Source organism: Symphalangus syndactylus, chromosome 1, assembly GCF_028878055.3.
Source record: "Symphalangus syndactylus isolate Jambi chromosome 1, NHGRI_mSymSyn1-v2.1_pri, whole genome shotgun sequence".
Lineage (NCBI taxonomy): Eukaryota > Metazoa > Chordata > Mammalia > Primates > Hylobatidae > Symphalangus > Symphalangus syndactylus.
Window position 1 is genome coordinate 91,408,120 of NC_072423.2, and position 16,446 is coordinate 91,424,565.

General features: G+C 50.6%; 2 protein-coding genes across 3 annotated transcripts; both read right to left on the reverse strand.

Annotated features, from left to right (window-relative positions):
• Positions 1 to 76: 76 nt before the first annotated feature.
• Positions 77 to 1,752, reverse strand: TMEM223 (transmembrane protein 223). The gene is made up of 2 exons (XM_055292714.2): positions 1,404 to 1,752; positions 77 to 659 (listed from the first exon to the last, which is right to left on the reverse strand). Exons 1-2 carry the CDS (start codon positions 1,717 to 1,719, stop codon positions 367 to 369), a joined length of 609 nt encoding a protein of 202 aa, XP_055148689.1. The 5' UTR covers positions 1,720 to 1,752; the 3' UTR covers positions 77 to 366.
• Positions 1,753 to 1,843: 91 nt separating this feature from the next.
• On the reverse strand, positions 1,844 to 16,358 carry NXF1 (nuclear RNA export factor 1). Of its 2 annotated transcripts, XM_055289980.2 has the most exons (21): positions 14,934 to 16,358; positions 13,393 to 13,579; positions 13,020 to 13,173; positions 11,808 to 11,891; positions 11,573 to 11,677; positions 11,370 to 11,450; positions 11,192 to 11,261; positions 10,962 to 11,050; positions 10,727 to 10,834; positions 10,005 to 10,114; positions 8,169 to 8,205; positions 6,954 to 7,022; positions 6,819 to 6,874; positions 6,116 to 6,223; positions 5,942 to 6,000; positions 5,716 to 5,831; positions 5,548 to 5,590; positions 4,585 to 4,657; positions 3,903 to 4,085; positions 2,309 to 2,369; positions 1,844 to 2,186 (listed from the first exon to the last, which is right to left on the reverse strand). In XM_055289980.2, the coding sequence occupies exons 1-21, from the start codon at positions 14,959 to 14,961 to the stop codon at positions 2,148 to 2,150; spliced, it is 1,860 nt and encodes a 619-aa protein (XP_055145955.1). In that variant the 5' UTR covers positions 14,962 to 16,358; the 3' UTR covers positions 1,844 to 2,147. The 2 variants fall into 2 exon arrangements, 1 of the variants encoding a protein (XP_055145955.1); XR_008659610.2 differs by lacking the exons at positions 1,844 to 2,186; positions 2,309 to 2,369; positions 3,903 to 4,085; ... (5 more) ...; positions 6,819 to 6,874; positions 6,954 to 7,022 and adding an exon at positions 7,974 to 8,067 and having other exon boundaries at positions 8,169 to 10,114.
• Positions 16,359 to 16,446: the final 88 nt, after the last annotated feature.

Genomic DNA, 16,446 nt, shown 5'->3' on the forward strand with positions numbered 1-16,446 from the left:
GAGTTTTTGATGTTAAAGTACAACTAGATAGGAGGAAGGAGTGAAGGCTAAGCAGACATGGATTGAAACTTAGAGGTACTGTCAGGCAGCTGCCCTAGGGATGACTGCTTCTTTATTTGTTATTAATGAATCTTGACCTCCTTGTGTGACCCTGGTTGTTACTCCATTCTAAGATTGGCGCTTTTTTTTTTTTTTTGTAAATAGAGACAAGGTCTCGCTATGTTGCCCAGCCTGGGCTTGAGCAGTGCTCCTGCCTCACCCTCCCAAAGTGCTGGGATTACAACAGGTGTGAACCAACACACCTGGCTCCCCAAGGTTCAGTTTTTATCCTCCTCTTGGAGAGGTGAGTGACTTGAGGCCATTTCTTCACAAGCTCCGGTAGGCACCCACAGTATTGTCAAAGAGTTTTGTGTTAGGGAAGTGTCCAGCTTTGTCCAAGAGGAAATAGAAGCGTCGGCCTTTGACTTTCAGAGGTAGCATGGCAGGGACTTCACCCCGGTGGGCCATGCAAGATACCTGCTTCAAAGGAACTGTGAAATGGGCCCCCAAGCCAAAGGGAGCATGAGTGGTGAGGGTCACCTGCTGCCCTCCAGCTCGAAGCACCACTGAGCGCACAGACCGGAGAGAGAAGAGAAGACCAGCACCGAGTACGAGGGCTCCTGCAGGAAGGGCAGAGACTGGGGTGAGGGGTTTTTCACTGGACATCTAAGTACCGACCTTTCCAGTGCCCTCTGAATAAGAAATTTTTGGGATGAAAGTAGTATTTACTGAGTGCTTTTTTTTTTTTTTTTTTGAGACTGAGTCTCACTCTGTCGCCCAGACTGGAGTGCAGTACTGAGCTCCTGTTATACCCGAGAATCCCGTTATTCCTCCCAACAACCTTAATAGATGTCCGTTTCCATTTTAATGGGAAGATAGATGAAGAGCTTTAAGGACCTTGCTCAAGGTCGCAGAGTAAAGGGCAGCCCTCAGCCTAGGCTATGACAGGGCACGGCGCTCGGAGACATCAGTGTTTCGCATTTTTTTTTTTTTTTTGAGACGGGAGTCTCGCTCGGTCGCCCAGGCTGGAGTGCAGTGGCGTCATCTCGGCTCACTGCAACCTCCGCCTCCCAGGTTCAATTGATTCTCCTGCCTCAGCCTCCCGAGTAGCTGGGACTACAGGCGCTTGCCACCACGCCCAGCTAATTTTTTGTATTTTTAGTACAGACGGGGTTTCACGGTGTTAGCCAGGATGGTCTGGATGTCCTGACCTAGTGATCCACCCGCCTCCGGCCTCTCAGCATGTAAGCCACCGCGCCCGGCCAGAGTTTCGAATTTCTGTGGGGTAAAGCCCGCCCGCCACTCTTGGATAGGGAGTCCCTGACTCTATAGGGAAGGTCGTGTCCCGCCACCCCACGTCTTACCGATGGCGCCGCAGCCGACGGCCAGACCGTAGCGCCAGAGCGCGGAGCGCAGGTCGAAGGGGCCACGATTTGGGACCTCCGCATCCAGAGGCTGCACCGGGACCGGGGGCCGGGACACGGCTGCCACAGCCATGGAGGCCCAGAAGACGCCCTGGCCCGCGCAGAACAGCCCGAGGATGGTGAAGAAGCGGCCCCGATCATGCTCAAAGAGCAACACATCCCGTTGCAGCGTCGCGCCTTGCAGGGGCCGGCAGGTGGGCAGGGGCCGCAGCACGGCTAGCAGCCCGGTGGGCCATCGCCTCCAAGGCGCCGCCATGGCCAGCCGACTTCCGGGGTGGGGCTTCCTGCCGCAGAGCCGCCTTCCGCCCTCCCTGGGCGCCCCCACCCCCACCCGCTCAGGGCTGGGAGGAGACAACCAATCCAGCACACAGAACACGAAATACAACATCACTCTTTATATTAAAAAGTAAGGAGGTCCTGGGGTTAAGTACACAAAGCACCTAAATCCTTCGGGTAGTTTAGTGTCAGTTCTACAAAGTAAGCTTTGGCTTCCTGGCACCAGTGAGGCTCAATCTTCTGAAGTCTTCCAGAAGGCAGGCGAGGAGAGGGATCAGGCAGCCCTCCCTCCCTTGGTCACAGTCACGGGGCGGCCTCGGGCCAGACAGGAGGAGATGACAGATGACAACCAGACGGTAATATCCAAGGACTATTTACAGGGGGGCTGCTTCTGAGGCATGACTATGATCACTTCATGAATGCCACTTCTGGGATCTCGCCCTTGGCCTGGAGAAAAATGAAGGTCAGTTGAGGCAGGCCTACCCTCCCGACTCGGCAACACCAGCTAACCTGACCTCCTGGAGGCCCAGAGATCCTAGTCTTTTTGCCACTGTATTTCCAGACCTTACCTTGAGATGAGTGAAGGCCTGGGCAGATCTGGTGTAGTCCCAGTTGTTGTCCTGAAGGCACCTGGAGTGGAAGAACAGGCAGCTCTGTAAGAACTCTGACCCCTAAATGCCAGTTGAAAGTCCACTCCATAAAAGCACCCAAGTTTGCCAACAAATATGTACATTCTTATACATCCTTGCACTATTTATACAAATGAGAAATTAGTAAAAGTCCAAAAGTTCTACCAATGGCTTCTCAAAGATAAGGAATATTAAATAGATGTCAAGAAGCCCAAGATAAGTTTTTACAGTGGTAGGGAAAGATGTTCATGGTGTAAGTAAAGAAACTAAGTTGCAGAACAGTATATGAAAACGAACTTCCATTTTACCTTTAAGTTTTTTATGCTAATTTATGCACAGGCAAATTTTTTACAGACTATCAGGTTTGTGTTTTTCTGTTTGCTTTTTTTTTTTTGAGACTGAGTCTTGCTCTGTCAGCAGGCTGGAGTGCAGTGGCGCGATCTCGGCTCACTGCAACCTCTGCCTCCCAGGTTCAAGCAATTCTCCTGCCTCGGCCTCCCGAGTAGTTGGGACTACAGGCGTGGACCACCAAGTCCTGCTAATTTTTGTATTTTTAGTAGAGACAAGACTTCACCATGTTGTCCAGGATGGTCTTGATCTCTTGACCTCGTGATCTGGCCGCCTCAGCCTCCCAAAGTGCTGGGATTACAGGTGTGAGCCACCTCGCCCGGCCAACTATTAGGTTTTTTTAAGCAGCCAAAAGTTTTGCCTTTTAAAATTTCAGGAGCCCAGGCACAGTAACTCACACCTATAACCGCAGCACTTTGGGAGGCCTAGGTGGGCAACATGGCAAAACCCCATCTCTGCAAAGAAATACAAAAAAATTAGCCAGGTGCTGTGGCCTATGCCTGTAGTCCCAGCTACTCAGGTAGCTGAGGTGTGAGAATCACCTGAGCCCTAGCAGTTGAGGCCGCAGTGAGCTGTGATCACACCACTCCAGCCTGGGCATCAGAGTGAGACCCTGTCTCAAAACAAACAAGCAAGCAAATAAAAATTTGGCTGGGTGCAGTGCCTCAGGCCTGTGATCCCAGCACTTTGGGAGGCCGAGGTAGGCAGATCACAAGGTCAGGAGTTCGAGACCAGCCTGGCCAACATGGTGAAACCTTGTCTCTACTAAAAAAAAAAAAAAATACAAAAATTAGCCAGGCATGGTGGCGTGCACCTGTAATCCCAGCTACTCGGGAGGCTGAGATGGGAGAATTGCTTGAACCCAGGAGGCAGAGGTTGCAATGAGCCAAGAGCACACCAGTGCACTCCAGCCTGGGCAACAGAGCAAGACTCCACCTCAAAAAAAAAAAAAAAAAAAAATAGGTGGTACATGCCTATAGGCCCAGCTACTCTGGAGGCTGAGGTGGGAGGATAGCTTGTGCCCAGGAGTTAGAGGCTACAGTGAGTTATGATCACCACTACACTCCAGCCTGGATGACAGAGTAAGACTTGTCTTTAAAAAAAAAAAAAAACTGTCAGGAGCTCTCATTATTTACTACTAGCCCTACTTCAGTTCACCCCCATCCTACACATGCCCAGTACTCACTTCTGGGACCACTCGAGGTTCATGCCAGACTGGGTAGAGAATGCTTGCAACATTTCCTGCTGCTCTGGAGAGAGGGTGGGCACCGGGCTGGAGGAAGGCGTGGGTGCAGGCATAGCGAAGGCTCTTTGGGTCTCTTCAGAACTGGCATTCCGCACAAATAGCTCGTCGTTTACAATACATAGCCTTGAGGACAAAGAGCACTTAAAAAGCTAGATAGATAGATAACGTCATCCTCCCAACATCATTCCTATTCTCTGATTCTTTCAATATCCACAAGGTCCCCCTCCTACTCTTAGCTATTGTTACCTTTTATCATTTATCCCCTCCCATGGAATCAATGTTTGGAAGGATTATCTACCAAACACACTAGAGTTCTCCCAACCCATGGACTTTAGCTCTTTTTTTTAATTCATCCTCACAACAAACTTAGGAAGTGAATATTGTTATATGAATTTTCAGATGAGGCAGCAGCCTACTTGCTAGAAGTGGTGGAGCCAGGATGAAAACCCAGACGGTACAATTCCAGAGCTAAGCTATTAACTGGCTCTTAACTACTATGTGAGCTTTCTCTGATTTCCTGTTGCCTTTCTGAAATCACCCCAAAGACTGACTCTACCCTCCAATTACCACACTGTTGGCCATGGATTAGGACTGGTATCCAATCCAAAAGCACAATACTTACCCTGAATTGCTAGCAGGAACAGCAATGAACGTCCGGGTGAAGGCTCGCAAAGAATCCCGGGACTTTCCGTCCACTGCAATGAGAACAGCAACAACACCTTAGGGTCACTAGTGCTTTATGTTTACAAACAGCTTCTTGAATCATGGTCTTCTTTGATACAAAGAATCCTAGCAGGTCAGAGAGGGATGATTAAGTATATAAGGGTATAAGGGAAGCAGAGGTGGGGTGAAGGGTCAGGTCAGAAAGGACAATAGTAATAACTACGGCCAGGCACGGTGTCTCATGCGTATAATCTCAGCACTTTGGGAGGCTGAGGCGGGCAGATCACGAGGTCAAGAGATCGAGACCATCCTGTCCAACATGGCGAAACCCCTTCTCTACTAAAAATACAAAAATTAGCTGGGCATGGTGGTGTGCACCTGTAGTCCAAGCTACTTGGGAGGCTGAGGCAGGAGAACCATTTGAACCCAAGAGGCGGAGGTTGCAGTGAGCCAAGATTACGCCACTGCACTCCAGCCTGGTGACAGAGTGTGACTCCGTCTCAAAAAAAGAGTAATAACTGCTAATCCACTGATAGCATCTGTATGCCAGGCCCCAGGCCAAGCACTTTGTAAGTCACTTCAGTTTACTTCCTACAGCACCACTATGAGATGGCTATTACTAACCCCATCTTACAAATAAAGACTCTGTCTTAGAGGTAATGTTACTTGTCCACAGCCCCACACAACCAAAACTAGGATGGAAACTAAGAACTGCCTGACTCCAAAGTCCTCCCAGGCTTTTCCCATATCCAGACAGGACAGGTGGAGAGGTAGGCCAAGCCAAGACGGCTTGGGGGCAGAATGGGAGAAGGAGCTCAAAAAGAAAATGAGAGAGAAAGTAGCTGGGAAGCTAAGAGTGCTGAGGAAAATTCCAGCTGGGGGTGGGACCATGCTACAAACCCAGTACTCTAAATATTCTTACCTTCCTTGAAGACTCCATTGACAGAAAAACACAGCAGTGTGCTCTGAAAGAGAAGCAGCATCAAGGTACAATGTACACTTCTCAGAGCCTGAGTGCCCCCCCCCTTGCCTATTAAATGCCACCCCCACCCCAATTCTAGGCTTCTGTCAGGCACAAGCAGGAGCTTACTGTCTGGGCGCTTATGTCTACCACGAAGGAATTGACGTCGTGCTGGGTTTTGGGCAACTCATTGAGGAAGGCAACAACGTTGAGACGCGTGTGCTTCAGCAGCCGGAACCGCAAGGCTGTGGGTAGAGGAGAAAGCTCAGTGGTGCTGCCACACACTCCTGAGTTCTATGACTGATTCCTTCCCATGCCCTTTTCCCATCATATTTTGTTCGTATCACACACTTACTAGGGTCTTTAAGCTTCTTCACATTTCTGCTATCCTTGAAATACTCCGCCAAGCTGCTTCTGGGGGAATAAAAGGAATGGACGTGGTGTTCAGAGCAGTGCTGCCAGCAGGTGCTGCCCTGTATCTGTTGGGAAACCCAGTGGTCTCGGGCAGATTCTGGGATGTGATACTAACCGGGCAGGGTTCTGAGGAATGAAAGGAATGCTCAGGGAACAGCAGGCCCCATCATGGTAGGCATCCAGGAGCCCTTGCCGGTCTCCAGAGTCGTAAATTGCATAGTACCTATGGGAAAAACAAAAGCGAAAGTATGGCTCTGTGGTCTACAGCCATAAAAGGACCCAGTAGCTCCCAAGAGTGAATTGTGCCCCAGCATGGAAGCTCATGCCTGTAATCCCAGCACTTTGGGAGGCTGAGGTGGGTGAATAGCTTGAGCCCAGGAGTTCGAGACCAGCCTCGACAACATGGCGAAACCCCATATCTACTAAAAATACAAAAAAAAATGGCTGGGTGCGGTGGCTCACGCCTCTAATCCCAACACTTTGGGAGGAAGAGGCAGGTGGATCATGAGGTCAGGAGTTGGAGACCAGCCTGGCCAACAAAGTGAAACCCCACCTCTACGAAAAATACAAAAATTAGCCAGGTGTGGTGGCACACACCTGTAGTCCCAGCTACTGGGGAGGCTGAGGCAGGAGAATCACTTGAAGTTGCAGTGAGCCAAGATCACACCATTGCACTCCAGCCTGGGTGACAGAATGAGACGCTGTCCAACAAAACAAAACAAAACAAAACAAAAAACCAAAAGATTGATGTGTGCCTGAGTCTGCCCACCATTCCCCCTCAACCTTGGGGTGGGGAAGGGGGACCCTGGGATACTTACTGTTGCAGGAAGTGCAAGACCAGACTCTTCAAGTTTTCTGTTCCAAAATAGCTTCCCTGAAATCAAACAGGTATTAGGAACATGGAAGCAGTATTCTCTCCACACACAAGTTCTTACTCTGTCCATGCTTCCTACCTTGCAGGGCGGTAACGTCGTGGGGGCTTCAACATCAAAGGCAATTGGTGGGGGTAGCTCATGGCCATCCTGTGGAAAGGAAGTAAAAGTTGACAGTGTAGACTGGGCACAGTGGCTCACACCTGTGATCCCAGAACTTTGGGAGGCTGAGGCAGGCAGATGGCTTGAACCCAGGAGTTTGAGACCAGCCTGGCTGGACAACATGGCAAAACCCATCTCTACCAAAAAAAATACAAAAATTAGCTGGGCATGGTGGTGCATGCCTGCAGTCCCAGCTACTTGGGAGGTTGAAGTGGGAAGATCACTTGAGCCTGGCAGGCGAAGGTGGCAGTAAGCTACGATTGCGCCACTGCACTCCAGCCTGGAAGACAGAGCCAGACCCTGTCTCAAAAAAACAAAACAAACAAAAAAGAAAGCTGACAGTTTAAACCAGAGAGAAAAAGGCTGGATGCATAAGTAGACTGAAGAACTAAGAGAAAAGGGTCAGAAGTCAAGTGTAAAAGCATCATGAAAAGTATCCAGGAATCCAGGCTGGGCGCAGTGGCTCACACCTGTAATCCCAGCACACTGGGAGGTCAAGGTGGATGGATTAGTTGAGGTCAGGAGTTCAAGACCATCCTGGCCAACATGGTTGAAACCCCCATCTCTACTAAAAATACACAAAGAAATTAGCCGGGTGTTGTGGCACACACCTGTAATCCCAGCTACTCGGGAGGCTGAGGCAGGAGAATTGCTTGAACCCAGGAGGCAGAGGTTGCAGTGAGTCAAGATTGCACCATTGCACTCTGGGTAACAGAGCAAGACTCCATCAAAAAAAAAAAAAAAGGGGCCTGGCGCGAGTGGCTCATGCCTGTAATCCCAGCACTTTGGGAGGCTGAGGTGGGTGGATCACCTGAGGTCAGGAATTCGAGGCCAGCCTGGCCAACATGGTGAAACCCTGTCTCTACTAAAAATACAAAAATTAGCCAGGTGTGGTAGCACATGCCTGTAATCCCAGCTACTTGGGCTCAGGAGGCTGAGGCAGGAGAATCGCTTGAACCTGGGAGGCAGAGGTTGCAGTGAGCTGAAATCACGCCGTTGTACTCCAGCCTGGGCGACAAGAGTGAAACTCCGTCTCAAATAAAAAAAGAAAAAGAAAAAGAAAAAGAAAACTAACCAGGATCCTTGTGAGTGAGAGATGCTGTGCTTGTTAGAATGAAAAAATTATGGACTTACCAGGCGTAATAACTTGGGAAATCGTTCGCGAATGGCGCTGTCAAGAACGGGACAGAAGTGAGTGATGCTTCAGAGCCACCGTGCCTCCTGGGCTGCTCTAGGAGCAAATATACCAAACCCGAGGGACAGCCCATCCCATCCTGCTCATCCCTCCACTCCCTCCCAGCCTGTGCTCAGGGAAAAATGGTCCCCACTCCCCACCTGAGCCGGGGCACCCAGACATGGACTGCCTTGAAGGCTGTCTCTTTTCTCTCTGCCTGACCCTGAGTGTCAAGGAGCAGTACTCCAAGCCCAGGCTTTAAGCCCAGGACCTCTTTCCCCTCCCTGCCCCCCTTACCTTCCACCTACTCACCTGTGCAGCCCCGGGAGGAGGGAATGGGGTGGGAGCCCAGGGGCTCCGCTGCCTCACCAGGTATCCATCAGTTCTGCCAGGTCTGGCCTTGGCCAAGACCCAAACACACCAGAGGGATGGCACAGGATGTTAGGGCAGGGAGATGAGCAGGTGGGGCTCAGGAAGAGGAGAGGCAAAGGAATAAGAAAGGAAAGGAAAAGGAGGAAAAAGAGAAAAAGGCAGGATGGGGCAGGGGCAAGGGAGAGATGGGGAGGTATAGGAGACAGAGAGAAAAAGGAAAGAGAAAGCAAAGAAAAAGGGAAAGAACTACAAGGCAAAAAAGCATCTAGAAAAATGAGGGAGAAAAGGGAGAAAGACACCCTGACACAGCCCTTTCTTTCAGCTGCCCCATCCCTGTGGTCCAAGGTAGAAATGAGAAACAAATCGTTGCTGTGGTGAGTGGGCACTTGCTGTTGGCCAGGTCTCTGTCTGCTACCTGGGTCCCGATCTGAGCTGGGCGTGGGAAGCAAAGCAGCCATGGGGGCAGGAGACCTTCCTCAGAAGGTATGAGGGTTCAGGCCCCTGCAGGATTGTGGGGGTGAGGGTCCATGCCCCACCTCTGTTGCCCCCAAGTTCTCTCCTGATGGCCCCTCTGCGACTGTGCCTGTCTTAGGTTGTTCCTTCCCTGAGGAATCTTACCCGTCTCTGGCTAACCAGCCATCCACCGGGGCCAAACAGGGTGACGTGCAGTGTGTGAGTGAGGGAGAGGCAGCGCCCCCGAGGGGGTCAGTTCTCTGTCTCCTTGGTAGCCTATGCCCCCGTGGCCTCCACGCCCAGCACCTGCCTTGGGATTCCCTCGCCTGCTGGCGGGGCCCCAGCTCTGGTCACATCTTGGGGAACCCAGGTTTCTTCTTCAGGGAGAGCCCAGCTCATAGCACTGAGCGAGAGAGACAGACTGCATGCCACCAGCCCCTAGGAGGCCTCAACCTCAGCATGGACAGCAACAGCCCTGGGCAAGTGGATCCTGAGAAAAGGGTACCTCTTGGCACAAGGGCAAGAGGGACCATCACAGTATAAAGGAGGGAAGGCCCATCTCAGCAGGAAGTCCCAGGTAGGGAGGGCTTCCTCAACCCATGGACACCAGGCTCTTGGCACAAGGCAACCCCATCTATAGGGTATGTACAAGACACCCTCTGGTCAGAGTAGAAAGGGAGATGCCTTTCCTGGAACAACAGGGTAGGGAGATTCTAGAAAAGGCTGTGTTCAGGAAGAAAGAGAAAGGCCACAGACCCAGCAAACAGATAGTCAGGTCAGAAGAGAGAAGATCTCAGGACAAAGCTGGAAGACATAGACAGACCAAAGGGGGAGCACGCGTTCCTCCCAAAGGACAGGTGGTTCCAGCTCAGGGCTGCACATCTCCGCAGACGGGCCCTGGTCAGGATGCATTAGCTCAGCCTCCCAGGGGGTGAAGGTCCCCAGGAGGGGAGACACAGGCTACAACTGACCTGATGTAGGTGGACTGGTCTCGGAAGGTGTCACACAGGGAGTTTCCGTCGAGCCAGAGCTCTTCTAGCTTCAGCCCCTTTATCTTGTCCAATTCCCGCTCAGACTTCAACTGCAAAGGGTGGAAGGAAAAAAGGGAGGAGACCCTGGTGAAGACAGCCAGCTGGCTCCCCATACCCCCAGTCCCTACGCTTAGCTCTGAGATCTTTTTTAATCTTTTAAAATTTTTTCTTTTCTTTTTTTTTTTTTTTGGGACAGGGTCTCACTCTGTCACCCAAGTTCAGTGCCGTGGCATGATCATAGTTCACTGCAGCCTCAAACTCCTGGACTCAAGAGATCCTCCCACCTCAGACTCCTGGGTAGCTAGGACTATAGGCATGTGACATCATGCTCGACTAATTTATTTTTTAAATTAAAAAAAATTTTTTTGAGACAGGTTGCTCAGGCTAGAATGCAACGGCACAATCATAACTCACTGCAGCCTTGAACACCTGAGCTCAAGCAATCCTCCCACCTCAGCCCCCTGGAGCAGCTTGGACTAGAGGCGTGCAAACTCCTTGCCTTAAGTGATCCTCCTGCCTTGGCCTCCCAAAGTGTTAGGATTACAGTCACAAACCAGCACATCTGGCCTGAGTTCTCTCTCTTGCCTCTTGCCATCACCGGACAAACTCTCTACACCCTCTACCCACCCCTTCAAAAATATAGCCGAGCTATCAATTCTCACTTCATTTCCAGAAAGGTTTAGGATCTTCAGGTTGGGCGCCTTCTGAACGATGCTAGACATGTCATCCAGCCTGTATAGCCTGTTGTTGCTCAAGTTCAAGGACAATAGCTGTGAGGAGAAAAGAGTTTAGAAGAAGTATCACCAGCAAGTGGATCAGAGACGAATCTGCCCTCCAGCCACTTCCTATCTAACGCACCCTGCTTCCTCATGCCTAATACTGGGCCAAAGGCCTTACCTCAGGAATGTTCTCTTCAATGATCCTCAGGGTAGCTGCCATACAGCTTCTGCGATTCAGGACAACGTCAATGTTCTGGGCCACCAAATCTTCAGGAAGCAGAAGGGAAGGAAAGGGAAGACTGAGAGGGTTTGCCCATGCCAACATTAGGAGTAAAACATCCTCAAACCTTCCCTCCCTGACAGATCCCACCTTGTCACCACCTATCTGAGAACTGTTGTCAACCATACCTGGGTCTGAACGGAGGCCCTTGAGGTCAAGGGCTTGTTGGGAGCCATCATATCGTTTGCTCATGATCAGCTACAGAGAAAAAGAAGGGTTTAGTGGTCACTGGGGTTGTGTGTGTGGGGTGGGGGTGTGAGAAGTGATAAGACTGGGTTGGAAACATCTAATTTGAGCCTGCCTCACCTTTAGCTGTTCTACTTGTTCTGGCTTCAGTTCATTCAGTATTGTGTGGGGTGGAGCAGAAGAGTTGATGATGATAGATATCTGGAGGGAAGACACAAAGGGCACAGAAAACTGTAGGGAAGCCTAAGCCGCAAGACCAAGACCCAGTCCCTGTTCTGGGCACCAACTCCCACCTCCAGCCAAGCCAGGCCCTTTAAACACACCCTTCGGTTCTCCCGATCCAAAATCTTATAGTTGACAGCCTTCAATGCAGAGGCAGTACTGGCGTCTTCAACGAAGAACTGGGCCCGTGTATTCTCATAATGAAACTGCAAGAGGAAACAGGAGCATTACACTGGGAGTCCAGAGCCCTTGGGGAGGGGCATTACACTGGGAGTCCAGCTTGCCCCTTCACCATCCCTGGTGCCTGGCCAGCCAGCCACTCAGGCCTTGTCTTACCTCAATAGGGGTGAAGGGCACACTGCACTTGCTCTGAATCATGCTCAGGAGCCATGCCTTGTCATACTTTCTGCCATAAGGAATCTAGAAATGAGAGAAAGAGAAAAGAAGGGATAAGTAAGGCTGAATAGCAGACCCAATACAATGCCTTTTATACCTTCTACCAAACTTTAAAAGACTATCTAAAGAAAGGACCAGTACTAGGTTTTCTACTTGAGATACACATAGATTCTTTAACTCCTTTCTGTCTACTTACACTTACTATTTTTTCTTAGTAACAGGGCCTCACTCTGTCACTCAGGCTGGAGTGCAGTGGTGCGATCATAGCTCACTGCAGCCTTCATCTCCTAGGCTCAAGCGATCCTCCTGTCTCAGCTTTCTGGAGTAGCTAGGACTACAGGCATGTACTACCATGCCCGGCTAATTTTAACATTTTCTGTAGAGAAGGGGTCTTGCTGTATTTCCCAGACTGGTCTTGAACTCCCAGCCTCAAGTGATCCTCCACCTCGGCCTCTCAAAGTGCTGGGATTACAGGCAACAGCCACTGTACCCAGCCCATTTACACTTATAATCCCTCAAAAAAAAAAAAATCAATTTTATTTATTCTAAAAGTTCCAAGATATTATTTACGCCTTGCCTGCCCCTCAGAGAACTCCAGGGACTCCAAGCCCCAACACTCAGCCTGAGCCAAATGAAGACATCCAACCACAATTTTCATATTTCTCTTCCACCCCTTCTCTGAACCTGCTCTAAGGTGTTGGAAGATACTGATTCCTAGGAGAAAAGATAGACACTTGACTGTGGAGTAATCAGCTGACAAGAATAATTTTTGGGCCAGGCGCGGTGGCTCATGCCTATAATCCCAGCACTTTGGGGGGCCAAGGCGGGCAGATCATGAGGTCAGGAGTTCGAGACCAGCCTGGCCAATACAGTGAAACCCCGTCTCTACTAAAAATACAAAAATTAGACGGGCGTGGTGGTGGGTGTCTGTAGCCCCAGCTACTCGGGAGGCTGAGGCAGAAGAATCGCTTGAACCCGCGAGGCAGAGGTTGCAGTGAGCCGAGATCACGCCACTGTACTCCAGCCTGGGTGACAGAGCAAGACTCCATTTAAAAAAAAAAAGAATAATTTTTGTGGAATAAAATTAAACATCTCCACTCTCAACGTGGCCTCCTATCTCTACTGCACCATCTACTTTCTCAAAGTACTCACTGTAATCTTGAACCAGTTCTTTGAGGTCCCATCCTGGCTGGTGCCAGCCCCTCCTCTCTCTGGAGGAGCTCTGTCTCTCCGCACAGTAACATGAATGCGATCTCGATCATGCCAAGTATCACCCCGACGGTTAGGTCGGGTGGTATAGGGGTTGCTGTGGGTAAGCAGAGAATAAAATGACCACAAATGCTAGGAAACTCTTCTCAAAGACCTTCCTGCACTGTCAGTGGGACTACAACTAAGATTGTTTAATCACTAAGCTAGTCCTGGCATTTCTCACTGTAACAGGTGGGAAGGGAAATGACATGGAGAGTAAAAGGGCCATATAATCTCATGAGCCACTAAATTCAAACCAGACCAACTGGTCACTTACTATCGTACTCGGGGACCATCCTGGGCGTCACTCATTGCCACATCTCCATCATCTTCCTCAAGGCGGGAAGACCGAATACCAGAACCGCCTCTTCCAGACCTACGGTTTCCTTCACCATATTTCCACCGGAAGGGACCCCGGCCTTTCTTCTTTCTTTGAGGGAAATTAACACGCTCATCATCGTGTTCTAGAGTTAGAAACAGGAATACAAATTAGAAGTAAGTAACTGGTCCGGCTTGGTGTGGCAATCATAGTTTCTAGTACTCTGAACTATTGGAAGAGATACATACTAACTACAGAGGCCATCTCCACGCAAACTTCGCTGCCTATCCACAGGAAAGAACCCTCTCTGTGGCAGGGCAGCATCAGGGAAAAGTTACCGGAAAACTGTGTAGGGCTTTTGAAAAATGAAGTAGAAACTGGAATTAGAGAGAAGCAGGATATAGAAATGTGAGACCCAAAAGTGTAACTGAACACAAATCAGACCTCTGAAAGCCACCTGAAATCTGCCACTCGGTACTTTGTCTATACAGTACAGATGCCAGTTACAAATATGACCAGTTTAAGGATCCTCTAAAAATTCTCCTTGTTCTCAAATTGCCACTTTGAAGTTTTGTGAAGAGCTCTTCGTTTCCATGCACAGAAATGTCCTTTAACTCAGGAGACAAATTCTAGACTCAGGCTCTAGCGGCAGTGCCAAGCTAGGGTGCTTAACCAGGGACCCTGGAATGCTCTCCAGGAAGATGACCTTCTGATTCATGCTGTGTAGGATTGGCGTCTTAAAAAAGGTCCCTAACTCCCAAAAGAGGTCTGCCTAATACCGAGCACTCTGTAAAAAATGAATCTCAACAAATGACCCTAGGAAAAAAGAACATAGAAGGCGCAGCTAACATTCACTGAGAACTTTCTCCAGTGCCGGCCACTATGCTTCAGGCACTTGATAGGAATGATCTCATTTCCCCTCCCCACACACACTCTTAAGAAATACTGTTGTTATTCCACATTAAGGGGGTGGAAAACGACAGTTTTAAATTCACGGTTTCAACCTCCACCACGCACTCCTAACTACTACAAAAGAACTAACACCCAGTGTAGTGTTCAGACTAGAACATCCAGTTGATGTGTAGTAAGTCTCGAATGTTAAGCCAAAGCCCAGGCCCGAGGGTTCAAGACCGACTGGACGCAGTAAAAAATAGGGCACCAGGGCAGCCCACGAGCAGGGCACTAACTCACATTAAAGGAAGAGTCAGGCCGCCAAACCGAACTGACAGGCATCAACCACCCACAAAGTTCAAAGGAATCCCGTCACCCTACCCCCCGAGCCACCCACTCCGAGCCGCAGGTCCCCCAACACCAGGATTCCAGCAGGAATCCAGGAGTCAACAACTCGGGTGTCCACCTCCAGTGCCCGGCCCCCCGCGCGCCGCTCCCCGCGGACGCCGGGCCCCTAGCGGCCTCACGCCCCGGGGGCTGAGGCCTAGGCCAGCGCCGCCCACCCACGCCCCAGATAGCCGGTTCCCCACCCGAAGACCAGTACTGACCGCTGTACGACTTCCCCTCGTCCGCCATGCCACAGCGAAGAACAAGGGCTGGCTCAGGCTCTGGCCGCTACGCCGGCAAACGACCGCACTCCCAAGCGCTCAGGACTGAAGTGTCCCTAGGCCAGGAGCCACCGCATTTATACAGCAAAGCACGTCGCACGCCGCTGACGTCCCAGGGTGTGGGCGGTGCCGCCGCCCGGAGAAAGAGCGACCCCCTACGCGTGCGCACACTTAAGGCCGTCGTGCGAGGGGCGGGGCCTCCCCTCCACGCCCCGCCCTAAGGCCTGAGCTTGCGGAACCCCGGCTGGCAGCCGGCATGTCCCGGCACCTTTTCATCTGTCCGCTGACGCTGCCCTGGCAGCTTCAGAGTTAGTGCTAGAGCAGAGTGCTGCCACTGCAGCCCAGAACTCAGCGAGGAAGGGGGCCGCACAAAGGGCTTCAGAGGAATGGAGACCGCGCCTCCAGGTGGGAGAGATGGCTCAGACCCCTACCGGAATCTAGCCAGTTTCAGCTCGGCTCCTTGTCTATGCCTCGCTTTCTTCGCCTATAAGATGGATTAACAAATCACGAAGTTGAGAATTAGAATGTGAGCTCGAACGTTGACTAATTAATGGCTTTTTTTCCTCGAGGGCTTGACTCGGCAGGTACTATGCCTGGCACATAGTAAAAATTCAACATGTATTTGTGAAATAAATGAATTTGTTTTATGAATTTCCCCCACCCCGCCCTGAGTTGCTGAGTCAAATGAGACATCTGTCAGGGGTTTGGCGAGCATTGTCTTCACAGATCTTCCATCAATGGCGTCCCCTACTAGAAACCCATCGTGTCAACAGGGCAGACAGCGAAGCTCACCAGCAGCGGCAACTTGCTGGAGATGCCAAGGAGGAGGAGATTTTAAAATATCAGGGCCTTGGGCTCTCCTAGACCCCCAAAAGCACCACCACCAGCCCCTGATTGATTGTTGTCTCTATAGCTTCAACTTCTTTGGCATGTATGAGACAGGGGCACTCGAGTGACCTCAGAATGTGGTTGTGAGTCTCGGTCAGGAAGAACAAAGCACATTAATCTCCCTGGACGGTGGGTATTCTGGGCAGGTGTCTCCTCCATTCTCTGTGACTGGCTTTGATTTGGTGAAGTGCTTGGAGGGAATCAAAAGCCTCAACTGGAGTTAGGAAAAAATTCTACACCTTCTACTGGCAGCAGGCAGAGCTTCTGACTTGCTTAGCTCAAGGAAGAATTACGGCCAAACAGTTGGAAGATACAGATGAAACAGGTCCAAACACTGCTTGAGACAGTCCTGGAAGTTACCACCAATCAGGGACCCCCTCTGGGATCCTGCTCCCCTGTGTGAAAGGAAGTTTCCAAGCTAATGAAGTGTTGCAACACTTGGTTCTCCCCTGCCTAGAGGCAGCTGTGTGTCAGAGCCCAAAATAGCCTGCATCAGCAGTGATACCTGGCAGAGCCATTAGCCCAACCCTTTCAGTTCTGGTACTGGGCAGTGGGCTCTCTCCAC